The 19037-nt window shown below is 41.7% G+C and overlaps 1 protein-coding gene and 1 non-coding gene across 2 annotated transcripts; both read right to left on the bottom strand.

The window, feature by feature from the left end:
* Positions 1-718: 718 nt before the first annotated feature.
* HSPA9 (heat shock protein family A (Hsp70) member 9) lies at positions 719-18523 on the bottom strand. The gene is made up of 17 exons (XM_041763432.1): positions 18350-18523; positions 16825-16883; positions 16497-16584; positions 14869-15050; positions 13368-13492; positions 12743-12816; positions 12554-12660; positions 11589-11751; positions 11022-11114; positions 8140-8349; positions 6177-6404; positions 4947-5051; positions 4212-4329; positions 3674-3768; positions 3244-3336; positions 2396-2536; positions 719-2091 (listed from the first exon to the last, which is right to left on the bottom strand). The coding sequence occupies exons 1-17, from the start codon at positions 18428-18430 to the stop codon at positions 2014-2016; spliced, it is 2040 nt and encodes a 679-aa protein (XP_041619366.1). The 5' UTR covers positions 18431-18523; the 3' UTR covers positions 719-2013.
* On the bottom strand, positions 7662-7732 carry LOC121496365. Its single transcript, XR_005989189.1, has one exon. It is a non-coding gene; the product is annotated as a small nucleolar RNA SNORD63 (small nucleolar RNA).
* Positions 18524-19037: the final 514 nt, after the last annotated feature.

The raw sequence follows: 19037 nt of genomic DNA, 5'->3' as shown, positions 1-19037 counted from the left end.
CATGGGCAGAGGGAGAAGCAGGCTCTATGCACCAGGAGCCCGACGTGGGATTCGATCCCAGGTCTCCAGGATCGCGCCCTGGGCCAAAGGCAGGTGCTAAACCGCTGCGCCACCCAGGGATCCCCCCAAGGGTGTGATTTTAAATGGGGAAAACTACTAACCAGTAAATTACACTCAGTGGTAGGAGGATGGTTCTGGGTGTACTAGGGCAATGACTAAGATTTGACGACTTTGTTTAGGCATCTATAAGCAGCTTATTTACTCTAACTGGAAAGACCTCTTAGCAAAGTAAAGAAGTCCTTTGGTGCCCAAGCAAGCAGTTGTCACTACAGAAGGGACAATGGATCTGAAAAATAAAAAAAACTTTGTCTTTCAAGGTTGTCTGCACCACTAGCATTTTTACTGGTAGGTAACTGAAATACTGTCCCATGTGTTCACTACACATGGGGTAGCTTGAGATGTTATCTGAGTTCCTTTCCAAGCAGTGGTTTTACCTGATAGCAAGGATGAATCTGTAATAAAAAGCCACTGGTTTATAACTGGGGTGCTTTAGAAGTCCTTGGAGGCAGGGGTGCTTATTATCACAATGATTAGGATACTCTAGAGGCATTCAGTGGGGAAAGGCTGACCAAAGATGTTACAATATGTCAAAAAATAATCTTTTACAAAGAGTTACTGTACATCCCACAAGGTTCCCAAGTATTCATGTAGCTGAAAATTTGAGCCTAGGATTTATTTTTCATAGGAATCTCCACAAGTGTTTACATGGGTGTTAAGGAACACTTAAAATTTCCAGGAATGTAATTACTGTGTAAACAATCTCCTTTACATTAAAGCACTATACTGACTTAATTGTACAGCAATTTCATTTCTAGATATCACAAAATAAAAGGAGGTATTACATCTAACAGGATCTAAGCCCATGTTCTTGAACAGTAGATTCCTTTGAGCACAGTATATGGCAGTAATCCATGAAAAGAGGGGGGGGGGAGATCTGCTGGAAAACTTGTGGAAAGAATTCTTCACATTTAAATAAATAGGAAAGATATTCACCCTTCTTCTGAAGGTGTCCACATGTAATTGCAACTACATTACAGGATATGGGAAAAGGCAACCCACTCAAGATTAAACAGGAGAAATGTTGGAAGCATCAGTTCCTGATGGACTTGTTCTTGGTAATTAATGCATATTATTTCATCAACCAGCCCTTCCAAATCCTGAATTTGTATTTTCAGCTGATGTTAGAAAATCCTGTATTCCACTCGAATGGCTTTAGGTCAGAAAATTTGGGGAAGTATTCATGTCCTATTCCTGAAGCTAAATCTCAGAGCCTCACTTCTCACAAACAAGAGATCAAGATACTTTTTCAGATTTATTAAAAAAAAAAAAGCAAAACAAAAACAGAATGATCAAAAAAAGCCATCAACAAGGAAGCCAGACACAGGCCAGAAGGCAGCTAGAAAAATATGCCTTAGGAAAGTTAGGGAGCCCTATTACCCATTAAAAACACAAAGCTGTACGTAACAGCTATTTTTCTGTTGATCTAGCTACTCCTGCCCTACCCTCCAACATGGCACTGCTGGCTTGCCTTGTAAGGCCTCAGTTTCATGAAGAATTCCATGTACACATAGGCTGGTGTAGTAGTTCTTACTTCACTAGATCTCATCCCCATATGGTCTCATTCCAGGTGTGTGGCCAACTACCTTCATCATTCTTAGAGATGGTTTCACCTCTTGAAAATACAGCTACTAAAGCACAAAACATTGTTTTTATAATGATCAACAAATCTTCCCCTCCCTTTACATGCAGGTGATAAATGACTACAGAGTACTCTGAATTTTGTACGGTTGAAATTCTCATTAAATGATCATTAGCTTATGGTCACTAAATTTACATATTAAGGAAATTATATATAGAATACTGCAAAAACACAGTAAAAGACTGAAGTTTGCCCATTTCTGCTCAGAAGTCCCTTCACTCCCAAGCATCATATTTCGACTCCAAAGTTTGGCATTACTGTTTTTCCTCCTTTTGATCTTCCTTTTGTTCCCCAGTGCCAGAACTTCCAGAGCCTTCTCGCTCAGATGCCATCTGTTAAAATATTTGAGAGCAACTCATTTAATGTTAAGGCTGACAGTTTGCACTTTGATAAACTAAAAAATGGAGGCATATCCTGCCTCTTCCACTCTCTCCCTCCTTGTACACTACTGTTGGCTTCTGTGTGTCCCTTTGGCTGCTATTACCCTCCCTCCAACGCAGAGTCAAGAAGGCAGGAAAAGTATTTCCAACTCCAATACTGTTTCATAGTGCCATCAATGATAATTATCAACAGCGGTTCTATTAAGATCAAGTTAGGGGCAAATTCATTGCGCAAAATGCCCTTCAGCCCACATACCTTTTTGTATGCCATTTCAAAGAGCTTCAGTGATGCTTGCTGAAGGGAAGATGCTGCCTGCCTTATGTTTTCTCCTGTTTCACTGTCTTTTCGAGCCAGAAGTTCCCTCATTTTGGAAATCTCTTCTTTCAGCTTGTTGCACTTAAAAAAAAAAATTTTTTTTTCTGGGTTTCTTATCCCATTTTACGTAGCAGTAATAACTCAAATATTAAAAAACAAATTCCTAGGGCAGCCCAGGTGCCTCAGCGGTTTAGCGCTGCCTTCAGCCCAGGTTGTGATCCTGGAGACCCGGGATGGAGTCCCATGTCTGGCTCCCTGCATGGAGCTGCTTCTCCCTCTGCCTCTCTCTCTCTCATGCTCTGTGTCTTTCATGAATAAATAAATAAAATCTAAAAAAACAAAACAAAACAACAACAACAAAAAAACAAATTCCTATCACTGACAACTTGTCCTTAGAATTCTATCTACATTTTCTTATTTTTAAAAAAAGATTTGGGAGTGAGAGCAAGCATGCACGTATGCGCCCACGTCCATGCATGAACAGGGGGGAGGAACACAGGGAGAAGCAGACTCCTCGCTGAGCAGGGATCCTGATGTGGAGCTCAATCCCAGGACCCTGGGATCATGACCTGAGCTGAATGCAGACACCCAACTAAGCCACCCCAGCGCCCCTCCATTTATTTGTGAAACGGCCCCAAATGAATGTTTATATGAAAAAGAAATATAAAGCCTCTCAGAAACAAAAACTACTGCCGAATGCCTATCAAGACCCACACAGAAAAACAAACTTCATTGACACTGGTGACACTACCTCTTAACTTCATTAACTATTTTAAAAGAGGACTCACTTCCTCAGCAGGCAATTGGTCCTTGAATTCTTCCATTTTTGTTTCTGTGTCATGAATGATTCCTTCAGCCATATTAACTGCTTCAACCCGTTCCTAAGAGAAATTAGAAATTTAGTATAAAGACTTCCCAAACAACCAGTTGGCTGAATGTCCCCACTGAGCAAGACCACATGCTAAGTGATGCATACAGTTACAAAATAAAAACAAATTACTGTGGTCTGAAGTAGTCTAGGATGTCGATAAGGGATTTTAGCTGAGATCGTAGAACATAAGAATTCTGATACGGAAAGACTGAGAGAAGCATTCCACACAAAAGCTTCCAGCAAAGAGGGAAGGAGGATAGATTCCAAGAAAGATTACAAAGATGATCAAGGATACATCTCCAAACTCCCACTTTCACCTCCCAGCTGCAGAGGCAGAAAGTAGTTACCTTCTTTCGCCGGTCTTCCTCAGCATACTTTTCTGCATTTTTAACCATATTTTCAATATCATCTTTGCTTAACCCACCAGAAGACTGAATCACAACTACAGTGAGGGAAAAAAAAAGGCATCCTGTTATTTTCCAAGTAAAATCATCTGCTTCTTATTCTATCGTATTAAGAAAAATGAGTATTTCTGTTCAGAGTAGCCGATTTTGAGGTGTATTACAAAAGACAGGAAAACCTTGTACTCCTACAATAAAAAGAAGAAAATGAAGGGTCTGAAATACACAGACCAAACTGACCTGCCTGCTTACCAAAACTTCAATAATCCAGAAGCCCAGTGTTTGCTTATTTATCTGGGGTAATAAACATCACACTTGTTAATTTGAACCTGCCAATCCAAGAGAAAAGAGGCAAAAAGGACTGACTCCTCTCCCCTAAGGCTGGGGGTAAAGATATGTACAACCTAGAAGGTCTAGTTCTCAAACAGAGGAACTCCAAGGTCCCTCGCCTCACTCTGACAGTCTGATAAATAAGAGTACTTACTCTGCTGCTCACGTCCTGTACCCTTATCTTTGGCTGAAACATGTACAATCCCATTGGCATCAATGTCAAATGTAACTTCAATCTGAGGGACTCCACGAGGGGCTGGGGGAATTCCAATCTAAAATAAATACACAGTATTAAGTTTCCCCCCTAAGAGGTCCAGTGTTCTTTTCCATATCTGTACAGTTTTCTGGGTAAACAAGTAACTTGTTCCTGGGAGGAACAAACAACACTTAAAATGTACAAAACCACAAGTTTCTAATAAGGGTAGAAGTTTCATTGCTACCTGAAATAAACAGGGCCCAGTAAAAGATTCACCACAGCAAGTAACCATAATAGCTTTATGTACCCAAGGACCTAGTGAATGAAAGGAAAAGTCTCCACGACTTTTCATCTCCCAAGAACTAATAAACAATGCTGACAAAGGCCAATAGCGTATATCTTAAATTAGCAATCAGGAATTTTTCCTGATTAATATTGTTTATGAATATTTTCCTGGCCCTTTTATTTATCATCTTCTTGATGAAGTTCCTAGGACACAGAGAACAAACAAGACTTTCAGGTAAAAATTGAAGCCATGGGTATCCAGCTGCAGAATTCATCTGTACATTGAACTAAGGTAACAGACTAGGTCCTTGTGTTTTAGTGTTTTGGTTATCATTAAGGGTTAAAATATAGTTTAACTGTATAGTAAAAGGAATGAGAAATATACTATCCATGATTCCTCATACCTACCAAAGTAAACTGTCCAAGAAGTTTGTTGTCTCCAGCCATCTCTCTTTCACCCTGACACACTTTAATCTCCACTTGAGTTTGACCATCAGCAGCTGTAGAAAACACCTAGGGAGAAAGAAATTCTCTGGATTGGCAGTCTGATCAGGCTAATTCCCTTATATAAAGTGCAAGCCAAAGAAAGAAATTCACATCTCAACACTTTATAGAGTCCAAGGCGCAGGATGTTCCGAACAAAGGCTTATTAAATCTCTGCAGGGAACAGGAGTAGGATTAATTAGCATAGTCAAAGGGTATACAATAGCTACTGTTTCAACTAAGTAAATGCACTATACAAAACAGGAGCATTCACAAAAAAGGCTTCCCAAGAGGAGCTTAAAAGATGAAATGTTGAAACATGCTCATCTGAAGAGAGAGATCAGAGACCATGTCATTTATTTTATGCTCAGTCACAGAAGTCACCAGTTTTCTTCAGAATGATGTGTTGGCAATATATGACTGAACAAATAGCAATATCCGTTAGATATTAACAGCTTTTCAAAAAAACTTCAAAATTGGGAAAGACAAGAAATAGTTCTTAATCTAAGACAGGAAAAAAAAAAAAAAAAAAAAGAAGTGAGCCACTGTCCAACTAGCCCTGCTTGGTATCTAAGGAACCCCCGCCATCACTCACCCATAAAATAAGTACACTCCCCTAATCTTGGCCAGTTTCTTCTCTTTACTGCCTTTCAGAACAGTACAGAAGAGCGCAGGGAATTTAGTCCCAAATGATGAAGCTCCTTCTGTAAAGTTATTTTATTTTATTTTTTAAGATTTTATTTATTTATTCATAGAGGCACAGAGAGAGAGGCAGAGACACAGGCAGAGGGAGAAGCAGGCTCCATGCAACAAGCCTGATGTGGGACTCAATCCCGGGTCTCCAGGACCACACCCCGGGCTGCAGGCGGCGCTAAACCGCTGCGCCACCAGGGCTGCCCTGTAAAATTATTTTAATCTGGTAAAGGAGACTACTGATACCCTCCCTACAATGATCACTGTTGACAGGTAATAACTTTTTCAGGAACAACAAAAAAAATCTCCCAAAAAACAAGATTCTTAGCACCCACTCAACTACTATGGACTCTCAATACAAAAAGCAAAGTATTCTAGGAAAAGCTCCACAAGAGGGGGTGCAATCACATCTCTCAGAGACCCTAGTATCTCCATGACAATGTAGGAGTAGGTGACTCTTACCTGGCTTTTCTTGGTTGGAATAGTGGTGTTTCTGTTGATAAGTTTGGTAAAAACACCTCCCAGAGTCTCAATACCCAGAGACAGAGGAGTGACATCCAGGAGCAGCACATCTGTGACATCACCAGCTAACACACCTCCCTGAATGGCAGCTCCGATGGCCACAGCCTCATCAGGATTGACAGCTTTGCTTGGGGCTCGGCCAAAGAGATCCTGTACAGTCTGCTGAACCTGAGCCATCAAGAAAAAAGAACCTGTCACTCATTACTAAGTGGCAACTACTCAAAAGGGAAGAGCACACGTGTCCCAAAAATCACAGCAAAATCTCAGGACAAGCTGCTACAGATCCAAGAATATTCACTCAAGTTACTATTTCATATTTTAGTTTTTCTTAAATGACCTATATGTGCCAAGTGGGTAACACTCAAATATTTGACTATCATTCATAGCCCTTTTAAGATTTGAGAAGAATTTTTGTTACTAGGTTTCCCACAGAAGACATTAAATTAGAAACAGAGGTGAAGGGATGCCTTGGTAGCATAGTACACTGAATGCTGGACTCTTGATTTTAGCTCAGGTCATGACCTCAGGGTCCTGGGATCGGCCATGTTGGGCTCTGCACTTGGCATGGAGTCTGACTGTCCTTCTCCCTCCACTCTTCCCCCAGCTCATGTGCTCACTCTCTCAAATAAAATCTTAAAACCAACTCCTGATCTCAGCTCACTCAGGTCTTGACCTTCACTCTGGACAGGGAGTCTACTTAAACACCAAGAAAAAAGAAACAGGATACAAGACACTAGAATTCAGATATACTCCAACTCCTCTTTGTACAGTTCAACTAAAAACTAACTTAAAAGCACCAGTGGCTGGGGCAGCCCAGGTGGCTCAGTGGTTTAGTGCCACTTTCAGCCTAGGGTGGGATCCTAGAGTCCTAGGATGGAGTCCCGCCTCAGGCTCCCTGCATGGAGCCTGCTTCTCCCTCTGCCTCTCTCGAGTAAGTAAAATATTTTTTTAAATTTATTTATTTATTTATTTGAGAGAGACAGACAGACACACATGCGCGCAGAGACAGGCAGAGGGCGAAGCAGGCTCTATGCAGGAAGCCCGACGGGAGACTCGATCCCGGGACTCCAGGATCACGCCCTGGGCCAAAGGCAGGCGCTTAAACCACTGAGCCATCCAGGCTGCCCTAAATAAATAAAATCTTAAAAAAGCACCAGTGATTAATTCAATAATTCAACACTGGTGCTAATGTGAGGTTTGTTTTTCCCTCCTGCTTATTTTACTAATGCTAGAAAAAAGTGCTATTTAAATAGCTTCTGGGATAATTTGTTAACCTAAAGATATCTTCCTGGTCCAAAGCCTCTTTTTCTTAGTGTTTATTCTTTGCATATTTTCCTAAGCCCAGAAACCCCAAAGGAAAAATTACTACCAAGGCCCAAGATAATTCTATTCAAGCTATACAAGAATTGCATCTTCAACAGGTTCTGTGCTCAGTCATTAGTTTTCCACACACCTATCTTATCAGAATGATGTGTTGATAAAATCCATCATTGCACAAGTCTCTGTTGAAGAGATAGTTAGAAACCCCAAACACCATAGTGCAAAGACACTCATGTCCATAATCGCCTCTACAGGCTAGATACTACCAAAGTTTTAAGCTATCGCTGATCTCAAACTTTGTTTCATTCCTAAAATACTCCCAAGAATGAAGGTCAGGATCCTCCATGCTTCCACCTCAAAGACATTCTGCCCTTCCCAATCCTTTTTCTGACACCTTTTAATTAAAGAGAAAAAGAAAAAAAAAAAGGCTAAAAAACAACTGTAGTGAGGGCACAAATTCATCCTTTCAGCTCACTGTGGCAGGAACACCACATACTCATGTCCCTACACAAACCATTTGTCTAGAAAAAGCATGTGCTTGCCCTCTCTGCTTTTCCATGCCAAGGATTTTATGGGTCCATACCTTGGGCATCCTAGTCATGCCACCAACAAGAATCACTTCTCCAATGTCACTCTTGCTGACTTCTGCATCTTGCATGGCTTTTTGGCATGGAGCAATGGTTCTCCTGATTAGATCAGTGACAATGCCTTCAAACTGAGCCCGTGTCAGCTTCATATTCAAATGCTTGGGTCCAGAAGCATCCATAGTTAGATATGGCAAATTAATGTCGGTCTGCAAAGGAAGCAGAGAGAACATGCGTAGTGGTGACGTTTCTATATTACTTCAAATAAAGCAAGACCACAGTCCCACATTAGGAAGACTTTCAAAGTTACTGGGAGAGTGATACCCACTTTGCATGAATGGCTACCAAAGACAATGACTCTTTGTCATTAAGATTCGAGGTCTTCTATTCCCAAAGGCAAAAATTCTAGAATCTGTTACCAACAATGAAGATTGTGATAGCAAGGAAAATCCCCCTTCAGGACACAAAGAACAGTTCCACTAAACATACTTTAAGAGTCATACCACTGTTTTCTGTAACCATGTTTTCAAAAACTCTGTACACACACACAATAAAGTCAAAGGCATGCTTTGAACCAAATATTCTGCCCCATGCCAAGGCTTTTTAGTTTCAGGAATATGGGAAGAAAGCTGTAACAGAAATGGTAACTCCAAGGACTGACTTTACCACCATCGCATTCATGGTAAGCAGTATACCTTGCTACAACCATACCAGGTAACAGCCATTATTTAATAAAACCCAAATCCTAAAAAGGCCTGGATTCAGAATAGACTAAATAAAACTCATCACTAAACATGCCAAAACCTGTCTCAAGGTAGACCCTCAAACAAAATTACTTTCTACCTCCCCTCCAATTTCACGTCAAAGCATGGCCAGGGGGAAGGAGAGAGGAACAAATTCTTAACCATCTCTCATTAGGTGAACTACCCTAGCTATTTAAATGCTTAATAAATATAAATAGCAAGACTTAAAATACAACCTTCTGTAGAACATTGGTACTGAGTACTACTTTAAAGAACACCATGGGGATCCCTGGGTGGCGGAGCGGTTTGGCGCCTGCCTTTGGCCCAGGGCGCAATCCTGGAGACCCGGGATCGAATCCCACATCGGGCTCCCGGTGCATGGAGCCTGCTTCTCCCTCTGCCTGTGTCTCTGCCTCTCTCTCTCTCTCTCTCTCTCTCTCTCTGTGACTATCATAAATAAAAAAAAAAAATTTTTTTTAAATTTAAAAAAAATAAAATATTAAAATAAATAAATAAATAAATAAAGAACACCATGGACAATTTCCTTCTTTCTCTTGCAAAATGTTAATAAACCAAATAAACAGAATTTAATGATCTAAACCAATGCAATCTGGGACTCCTGGGTGGCTCAGTGGTTGAGTGTATGCCTTTTGGCTCAGGGCTTGTCCCGGAGTCCCAGGATCAAGTCTCTCTCTCTGTGTGACTATCATAAATAATAAATAAAAATTTAAAAAAATTGAAAAAAAAAAAAAATCTTAAAAAAAAAAAAATCTTTCCAAACCACTCTGTAAACCCCACGAAGGTTAACACTTCTAGGAATGTATTCTATAGATTTATAATCACACATGCACAAACATTAATATTCAAGAATGCTCAACATATTTTGCTTCAACAGCAAAATGGCAGGAAACAATTCAAATGCCCATTAATAAGAATCACACTAAAAACCACCAACCTCTCCCTTCCAAAGTGTCAAACTCCTGGGAAGAATTTTAAGCGATCTAACCACCAACCTCTCCCTTCCAAAGTGTCAAACTCCTGGGAAGAATTTTAAGCGATCTTGCAGCACTATGAACTACGTCACATAGTTCACCTCTAACCCTAACCATCACATGTTGCAGTTCTGCCACTTTGTGTGACAGCAGGGATAAAGTAACACCATCATCCTAGAGGACTATATGACTTTGTTACTCCTCACAGCTACTTTAAGAAACTTTTTTTCTTTTTAAAAATTTTTATTTATTTATGATAGGCACACAATGAGAGAGGCAGAGACATAGGCAGAGGCAGAAGCAGGCTCCATGCTACGGGAGCCCGATGTGGGATTCGATCCTGGGTCTCCAGGATCGTGCCCTGGGCCAAAGGCAGGCGCTAAACCGCTGCGCCACCCAGGGATCCCTAAAAAACTTTTTTAAATCCAAGTCTCCCCACACTGGATAATCCATGGTCAAATTAAGAACTAAAGTAGTCACAGGTTCTGCTTTCCTGCTGCTGTCACCTGAGAACCAAGAAACAAATCTACCTTCCATCTTGTTGCATCTCTGACCCAGACCCAGCAAGCTTTATACAGTTCTATTCCTAGTGGTTAAGGCAAAGTGAAGCTTCACCTCTCAGACTGGAACAACACAGGCTAATACCTTCAACAGATGCCAACAGAGAGAAATGTATGTAAGTGTATACACCCCCGCCTTCAGCCAGGTTTCATAGCCCACTTTCTGGATTGGTGATCCAAATAATCATGAGACAATTAGAGACTCCCACAAAGAGGGATCTGAAGACAGTAGTAGTTCCTAGAAGCTCCTATTATTTCTAGGCTAATGATTCTAATTTTGCACGAGTACAGATCTTAAAAATCAGTATCTTTAAGGCAAATAAAACATATTCAGTGTCATTCAAATCCTAATTATTTTTTGGCTCTGGTATATAGAATCTTATTTGGGTGGTTAACAAATTCTAGCTCATCCTTAAAGAAATAACTACTTTGTTTCTGGAAAGCCTTTTACTACCTTATAAAGGTTTTTATAATTTTACCAGAAAAGTCTAAAAAGATTAAATGGACATTACACCAATTAGAACATGCTTTTCAAATAAACTAAGGCTAAAAACATCAAGACTATTAGGATTTGTCCACATCCCACCTGCACAGATGAGGAGAGTTCACACTTAGCCTTCTCAGCAGCTTCCCGAACCCTCTGAAGTGCCATGTTGTCTTTGGTTAAATCAACCCCTGTCTACAAAATAAAAACACACAATACTAATATTAGCAAGGTGATAAATACTATTTAAAGTATAGTGATAACATATAACAACATAAAACAGAACTGTACCTTTATAAACAAGCATGAATCATTTACTACCCTTAAAAATCAGTAGGGAAAAGAAATCTTATTTTGCAAAGCCTATCTGTGCCTGGAGTCAGAAGGCTGAACTAATCATATTTCTTCCCAACCACTGGGTTCTGGCTCAAAAGAGGAGTTCCCAGAATTCCTTTGCGAACATTATACAGAGTACCATATCCTTTTTGTTTATTCCCAAACTGAAACTACAACAACCACATGTTTCAGTACACCCATAAAGGTGAAAAGCAATTATTTCAGCATTCTAGTCAATGTTCTATTAAGAGCAAAACAAAGCGAAGATCCATCTGAATAAAGAAATTCTCTCAACATCCCAATGTCTACATATTAACTATACTGGTAACTAACCTCTCTTTTGAACTCCTTCACAATGTGTCGTAGCAAGGCCTGGTCAAAGTCCTCACCACCTAAGAATGTATCTCCATTGGTGGACTTCACCTCAAACACTCCTTTCTGAATCTCCAGAATAGAAATATCAAAAGTCCCACCACCTAAATCATATACAGCAATGCTAGAAAGAAAAAAGAACGAAAGGAATTAACCCCTGCTGCAAGGGTATAAATTTTAATAACCAAATGAACATAAACTTGATGGTTTCCCTGAAGTATAATAATGAAATCCAAGTTTTCTTAGGCAGTAACAAGTATGTTAAAATGTGGGCCTGATAGCTATTGGTAAATACACAGTTAAAATACATTTTTAAGGGAATCCCTGGGTGGCTCAGCGGTTTAACGCCTGCCTTTGGCCCAGGGCATGGTCCCGGAGTCCTGGGATCGAGTACCGCATCAGGCTCCCTGCATGGTGGAACCTGCTTCTCCCTCTGCCTGTGTCTCTGCCCCCCGCCCCCCTGCCATAAATAAATTAAAAAAAAAAAAAAAAAGCTTTTAAAATACTTTTTTCAAAACAAAATTGACAGTACTCTCTTTTTTTTTTAAAGCAGTCTCCACGCCCAATTTAGGTTTGATCTCACCATCCTGAATTAAGAGTCACATACTCAGGGCAGCCCTGGTGGCTTAGCGGTTTAGCGCTGCCTTCCGCCCAGGGCGTGATCCTGGAGACCTGGAATCGAGACCCACATCAGGCTCCCTGCATGGAGCCTGCTTCTCCCTCTGCCTGTCTAATAAATAAACTTTAAAAAAAAAAAAAAAAAAGTCACATACTCTACCGAATGGGCCAGACACCCCCACTCACTCTTCTGAATAAATACTTGCCAATATGAATACCAAGGAAAAAAAATGACCAAGGTCCAGTAGGTTCATAGTTCCATTGACTGAGTCTCACAAACCTAGGTGGAGTTTACTACACAAACTTACATCTTGTCTTCTGATTTATCTAGACCATAGGCCAGCGCAGCAGCTGTGGGTTCATTAATTACTCGAAGCACATTTAGTCCAGATATCTGGCCAGCATCCTTAGTGGCCTAAAGGAAAAGAAAAAAGCATTTTCCACCCTGTGTCCTAAGTACCATTACCTTCCTGAATAAGAACACCAACTGAACTCACCTGTCTCTGAGAGTCATTGAAATAGGCTGGAACAGTGATCACAGCATTTTTTGCTGTATGCCCAAGGTAATTTTCTGGAAAAGAATTAAAAAATGAAATACAATCATGAGACTCTGTCAGATGAAACAGCTAATACAATTACTAATGCAAGCTAATAATCTGTCATCCTCTTGGAGCCACAGACAATACTCATCAGTTTCTTTGTATGTGACCTAATACAGAGAGACCTTTTATCTCTCAAATTAGATAGTAGTTGAAGACCCAAGATCTCACCTTTAACATTATATTGAAGGTTCACCAGCTACAATGACCTACTCTTAAGACTTAAAACAGCCACTGGTTTCTCCAAATGGGAAGTTTTATCTAACAGAGCCCAAAGACTATTATGTAGTCTTTCAGCCTTCAATACAGAATATCACTCTACAGTGGAAAAGATAGACAAACCACCATTAGGAAACTCTGAAGATAAACTCAATATGTATGGTTATGTGTAAGCAGTAATAGTTTCCCCATTTCTAGGTTTTCTGTACAACACCCACCATAGTCATCAAAGGGACATAGGGTATTTGAGTGAGGAACCATCCAGTTCTTCAAACTTTCCCAGATGGGATCTAAACCTTCTCACCTGCAGTCTCTTTCATCTTCATCAACACAAATGCTCCAATCTGACTTGGAGAATAGAGTTTTCCATGAGCTTCAACCCAGGCATCTCCATTGGAGGCACGGACAATTTTAAAGGGCACATTTTTACTGAAAGATATAAAAATTGTATTTGAAAAAATGTGCCCGCACAACCTACCATGACAAGGTGACCATACACCATGAATGTCCATCCTCTATCCCAAGAGATTCATGGCCAACAAATGAAAATTTCAAGAATCCATTTAATGAAAACCTTTAGAAAGTAGTCATTAACACGTAGAAACACCCTGATGAAACCTGAACATTCTTTACTTCCTGCCAAACACAAGATTTGTGTCCCTGCTCTGGAAGTGATTAGAGAATTACCAATGGACCCAGCAAGTCCATTACTAGGTATCTAGCAGAGAGAAACAGATATCCTTACAAAAACTACATAAATGTTTATGGAGTATGCTTTTGAGTTTAAGATTTTACTTATTCATGGGGGGGGGGGGGGGGGGGGGCGCAGAGACACAGAGAAACAGGCTCCATGTAAGGAGCCTGATGCAGGAATCGATCCTGGGACTCCAGGATCACCCCCCAGCCATGAAGGCAGGTGCTCAACTGCTGAGCCACCCAGGCGTCCCTCAGAGTTTATTTTTAGTAATCTCTACACCCAAAATGGAGTTTTAACACCCACAACCCTGAGAGATCAAGAGTCACAAGTTCTTTTGACTGAGACTGCCAGGCACCTCTGTAGCAGTATTCTTAATAGCTCCCAGATGCCCATTAACTTACAAACCAATAAATAAAATGTAATATACAGCTTACCCTTACACCATGGGTTCTAAATGCACTGGTCCACTTATATGTGAATATTTTTGGGTAAATACAATACTGTAAAAGATTTCCTCCTCCTTATGACTTAACATTTTTTTAAAATCCTAAGGTAGTTTACTAAAACATGATAAATACACAATAAACATTCGAAATGTGGTATCAACTGCCTATGTTATCAGCAAGGTTTCTGTTCAAACAGTAGGCTATCAGTACGTTTTGGGTAGTCAAAAAATTATACACAGGTGTTCAAATGCATGAAGGGTCAGCCCCACAATGCCCTGTGGGTTTAAGGGTCAAATGTATATGCATACGATGTAAATGTAATCTGGCCATAAAAAAGATACAAAGTACTGATACATGTTACAGCACAGACAAATGCTGAAAACATCGCTGAACAGCACATGATGGGGCCTATGCCTTATATGCCATCAATTTATGTGGTCCCTAAATGACTAGCCAAATCTTCACGTCATGCCAATACATAGTGAAGCCCTATTATCTGAAGGCAGGAAAAAATTTTTTGAAGGAGACACCCTTTTGGTAGGGGCAGGACATGCCCGCATGGACAGTATGTAAAACTCCAAAATTCTTAGATGCTCCAAGAATCTTGGTGAAAAGATTCTCCTCATAGCCTCTAGAAGTACTATGCTTTTCCTATTACTTACATGTCTTTCTGTACTTCAGGGTCATCATATCGCCGGCCAATGAGACGCTTGGTGGCATAGAATGTGTTGTTTGGGTTGGTGACAGCCTGCCTCTTGGCTGGCATGCCAACAAGTCGCTCACCATCTGATGTAAAGGCCACAACTGAAGGGGTGGTTCTTGCACCTTCAGCATTCTCTAGCACCTAAAACTCCCAGAGACAGACAGAAAATGAGGTTCCAGTCACCACCACTAGTCTTTGTTATTGTTTTAAGACACAAAACAGCTGTCAAATCACAAAACAAATGCTCAAAAATAGTATTAATCGGCATGCTTTTAGGCTCTGTGAAAGCTCCTAAATACCTCCTCTTTGAGGTACATGTTTTATTTTTTTATTATTATTTTTTTAATTTTTATTTATTTATGATAGTCACAGAGAGAGAGAGAGAGGCAGACACACAGGCGGAGGGAGAAGCAGGCTCCATGCACCGGGAGCCCGACGTGGGATTCGATCCCGGGTCTCCAGGATCGCGCCCTGGGCCAAAGGCAGGCGCCAAACCGCTGCGCCACCCAGGGATCCCAAGGTACATGTTTTAAGTATTTTTCTTTACTTTTTAAAAACAGACTTTATTCAGTTAATGTATTTAAGAGAGAGACATACACATGCACACACAGCTGAGTACAGAGCCTGATGTGGGGCTCCATTTCACATCCCTGACACCATGACCTGAGCTGAAATCAGTATTTGGGACACCTAACCAACAGTTACCCAGGTGCCCCTAAAAATATTTTTAATTCTTTTTATAACTAAAAACAACAACACAAATAAATATCAGATCTTTCACACTAAGATAATGGAACAAGGTACTCTTTCCTTTTGTAGGGAAAATTAAATCTACTTCAATTTTTTTCATGCTACTACAAGTTTCAGGCATTTAAAAAAGAAATTGCCAAATAATTCAGGAATACCAGGTGCTCTGCATCTTATAAAGAAACCAGTGGGAATAAAGGTTTTATGAACAAACCAAGGAGGTCCTTCAGGAGGAACAGCCTCTGTCACAGTAAAAGCTCCTAAGATGCAGCCTACATGTTATATATTCACTTGCTTCTAGACTCTTCTTGCACCTTCAGCCATGGTTCATCTGATTTATAAAATGCATGATTCTGATCATAGAAATAATCCACAGAGCAAGTCATCCCAATTGGTCCTAAATGGGAACAGTCCTATCTCTATGCTAGGACACCCTTAAATCCTGGTGTCAAATCCACGCACTTTACAGCATCTTGCAATTAAGTACATAGGTCAGCCTCAAAAGAAACTTAGGAACTTAGAATCAGCTTTTAGAATGTCCCTTATCGGGATCCCTGGGTGGCGCAGTGGTTTGGCGCCTGCCTTTGGCCCAGGGCGCGATCCTGGAGACCCGGGATCGAATCCCACGTCCGGCTCCCGGTGCATGAAGCCTGCTTCTCCCTCTGCCTGTGTCTCTGCCTCTCTCTCTCTCTCTCTCTCTCTGTGACTATCATAAATAAATAAAAATTAAAAAAAGAATATTAAAAAAATAGAAATGTCCCTTATCTAAGCCAAAAGGCACAGAATCCCAGATTGGATGCTAACTCCTATTTGAGATCCAGAGCTTCCAAACATGCTCACCTTTGCTTGTTTACCTTCCATAACTGCCACACAGGAGTTGGTAGTACCCAAATCAATACCGACAACTGCTCCTTTGATTGCTTCTGATCTGTAAGACATTTAAAAAAATACTATGGTTATAGTTATCTTAAGTGGTCTCCAGAATGGTTGCAGGATACACACAAAAAAGACTACTTGATACCATGGAAATAGTTGTGGCTTAAATAATGTACAAATTAAAACCGGTATGTCACTTTTTTCTTGGTGGAAGAGTTAATCACAAGTTTAGAGACCACTACTCTAGAGTTTAGTATTTTATTATTTCTCAAAGTAAGTAAGTTACACTTACGCATAGTCCCGCCTTGAAACAATTCTAAAAGCCTCATGACTAAGGCCATTCCATCCATCCTAAAAAACATCAACAAAGACATGAAAATTTGAGCTGCTTCCCATTATTTTCCTGAAGAACACAAAAGTGTTAACTTTCATTCTGGTAACCACATATTGAAAAGAAAATCTTATATATGAGTTCTTGTGGAGACAAATTTATTTGAATACGAATTCCCCAAATAACGAGGGATAAAAATATAAAATTGTGTCTAATTACATTATTACAGAGCTTCTCAACCTTAGCACTACGGATTTTTTTAACCAAATCTTCGTTGTGGGGGGCTGCTCTATGCATTGTAGGATGTTTAACAGCATCCTCGGCCTCTACTGCTAGAAGCCAGTAGGCCCCCCAAGTTTTTACAAGTTATCTCCAGATATCCCCTTAGGAGGCAGAGCTGTTCTCCCTCGAAAATCACTGCTTACAAAATACTATTCAGATACTTCTCAATTTCATAATCAGCAGCAGGGTACAGTTATCTAAACCCGACTAGTTGTGTTCCAGCTGCAGATCTCAATCATTCAAATGTATTTCCCGATCTAGTCAAGTTAACACCGCAAGGGAACTAGGACCGGCAACAGAGGGGAGTCACTTTATAAAAACACTTTATGAATGGCTTCAAAACAGGATCAAACCTAATTTCAGAATACTTTCAAGCCTTCTTCTTCCTCTTCTTCTTCTTCTTTTTTTTACTATCTTATTTATGAGAGAGAGAGAGAGAGAGAGAGAGAAGCAGGCTCCATGCAGGGAGCCCGATGCGGGACTCGATCCCAGGCCTCCAGGATCAGGCCCTGGGCCGAAGGCAGGCGCTAAACCGCTGAGCCACCCAGGGATCCCTTCTTTTTTTAACCCCACGTTGAGTGCGAAGAGAGAGACAGTTTCCGTTCTCCAAAGATATGTTCGGTCTTACACGATAATGACGAAAACTACTACTTGGCCATTTCCCGATCTTATTTTTTCTTAAAAAAAAAAAAAAAAAAAACTTACGCCAAAGATTCTTTTAGAGCTACAAGCAAATGTTCCTAAGAAAATCTGTGCTTGCCTTTCACTTTACTAAGATGCTTTTCTTCTTTCTTTCCATAATAACGGGATCTTTGCGCAGTATTTTAGAGAAAAGTAGCAGTCACCCTTCGACTTGTAAACGATACCTACGATAACGGTTCCCTCCCGTTAGTCCCTCCCGAGGGACTAAAATCGGGTCCCTCGCCCGCACGGCCCAAACCGTACAATCAGCCGCTGAACGTCCGCTATCCGCTACTTCCCAAAGTAAAACTACATGCTCGTAAGGGGTATGACTCAGCAGAGCCTGAGACATGGAAGCCGAACCCTGAGTTAGGCCCTGCAACGGTAGCACTAGTTACCGAAGGCTGGGTATCTCCTCCTTCCACATCCCACCACTGCCGGCTAATTCTGTCTCTGAAGGGCGAGACCTGCCGCGGGAGGTCAAGGCCGGGGGCTCCTCGGAGAAGGCCCGACAGTTCCTTACCTTGTGGCGGGCGGCTGTGGGGCCCCGGGAGGCTGCCGCGCCGACAAGACGAGCTGCCGCGGCTCGGCTGGCACTTATCATGGCGGCTGGACGGTGGAAGTATCGAGGGCAACACGCGACCGGACGGACAGGAGCTGCGCAGCGCGACGGCGGTAGCGCTTCTGGAAACCTCCAACCACGTGGGGTGGGGGGCGGGGGCCAGTCGCTGAGGCCCGGAGGACCGCTCTTCCGCTGAGACGCCGCCCGCGCTGCCTGACCGGAGACTACCTGACAGCCACTCCTGGAATTAGGGTACATGGCTGATACACATCGCGGCATGACGGCTGGAAAAAGGGTATCTTTTCGTTCCGGCTACCACAAGCCTGGGCTCAGGGAGTGGCGAGGGGGCTAAGAGAGGTGTACAGGCAGTACGCTGGACAGCCCCGGGCCTCGGCGGCAGGAAAGACTCAAGGTCACACGACTAAATTACGGCCCGATTACAGTGTCCTTGCGTCAGTTGCGTGGAAGGAGGAGCATGCTGCGCCTGCGCAGCTGGCATCCTGCTGCGTGCCTAAGGCGCATGTGCGCAGGGAGCGGCGGAAACCCGGACGGAGCCTAATCGCATCGCTCATTGGCCGTTCCAGCGCACGTGAGTCTGGCCCGCGCGTAGCCCCGGGGAGCCCTAGCCCGTGCGTCACCCGCTAGCCTC

The sequence above is a fragment of the Vulpes lagopus genome, chromosome 7, assembly GCF_018345385.1.
Source record: "Vulpes lagopus strain Blue_001 chromosome 7, ASM1834538v1, whole genome shotgun sequence".
Lineage (NCBI taxonomy): Eukaryota > Metazoa > Chordata > Mammalia > Carnivora > Canidae > Vulpes > Vulpes lagopus.
This window is presented reverse-complemented; position numbering and strand designations above follow the sequence as displayed.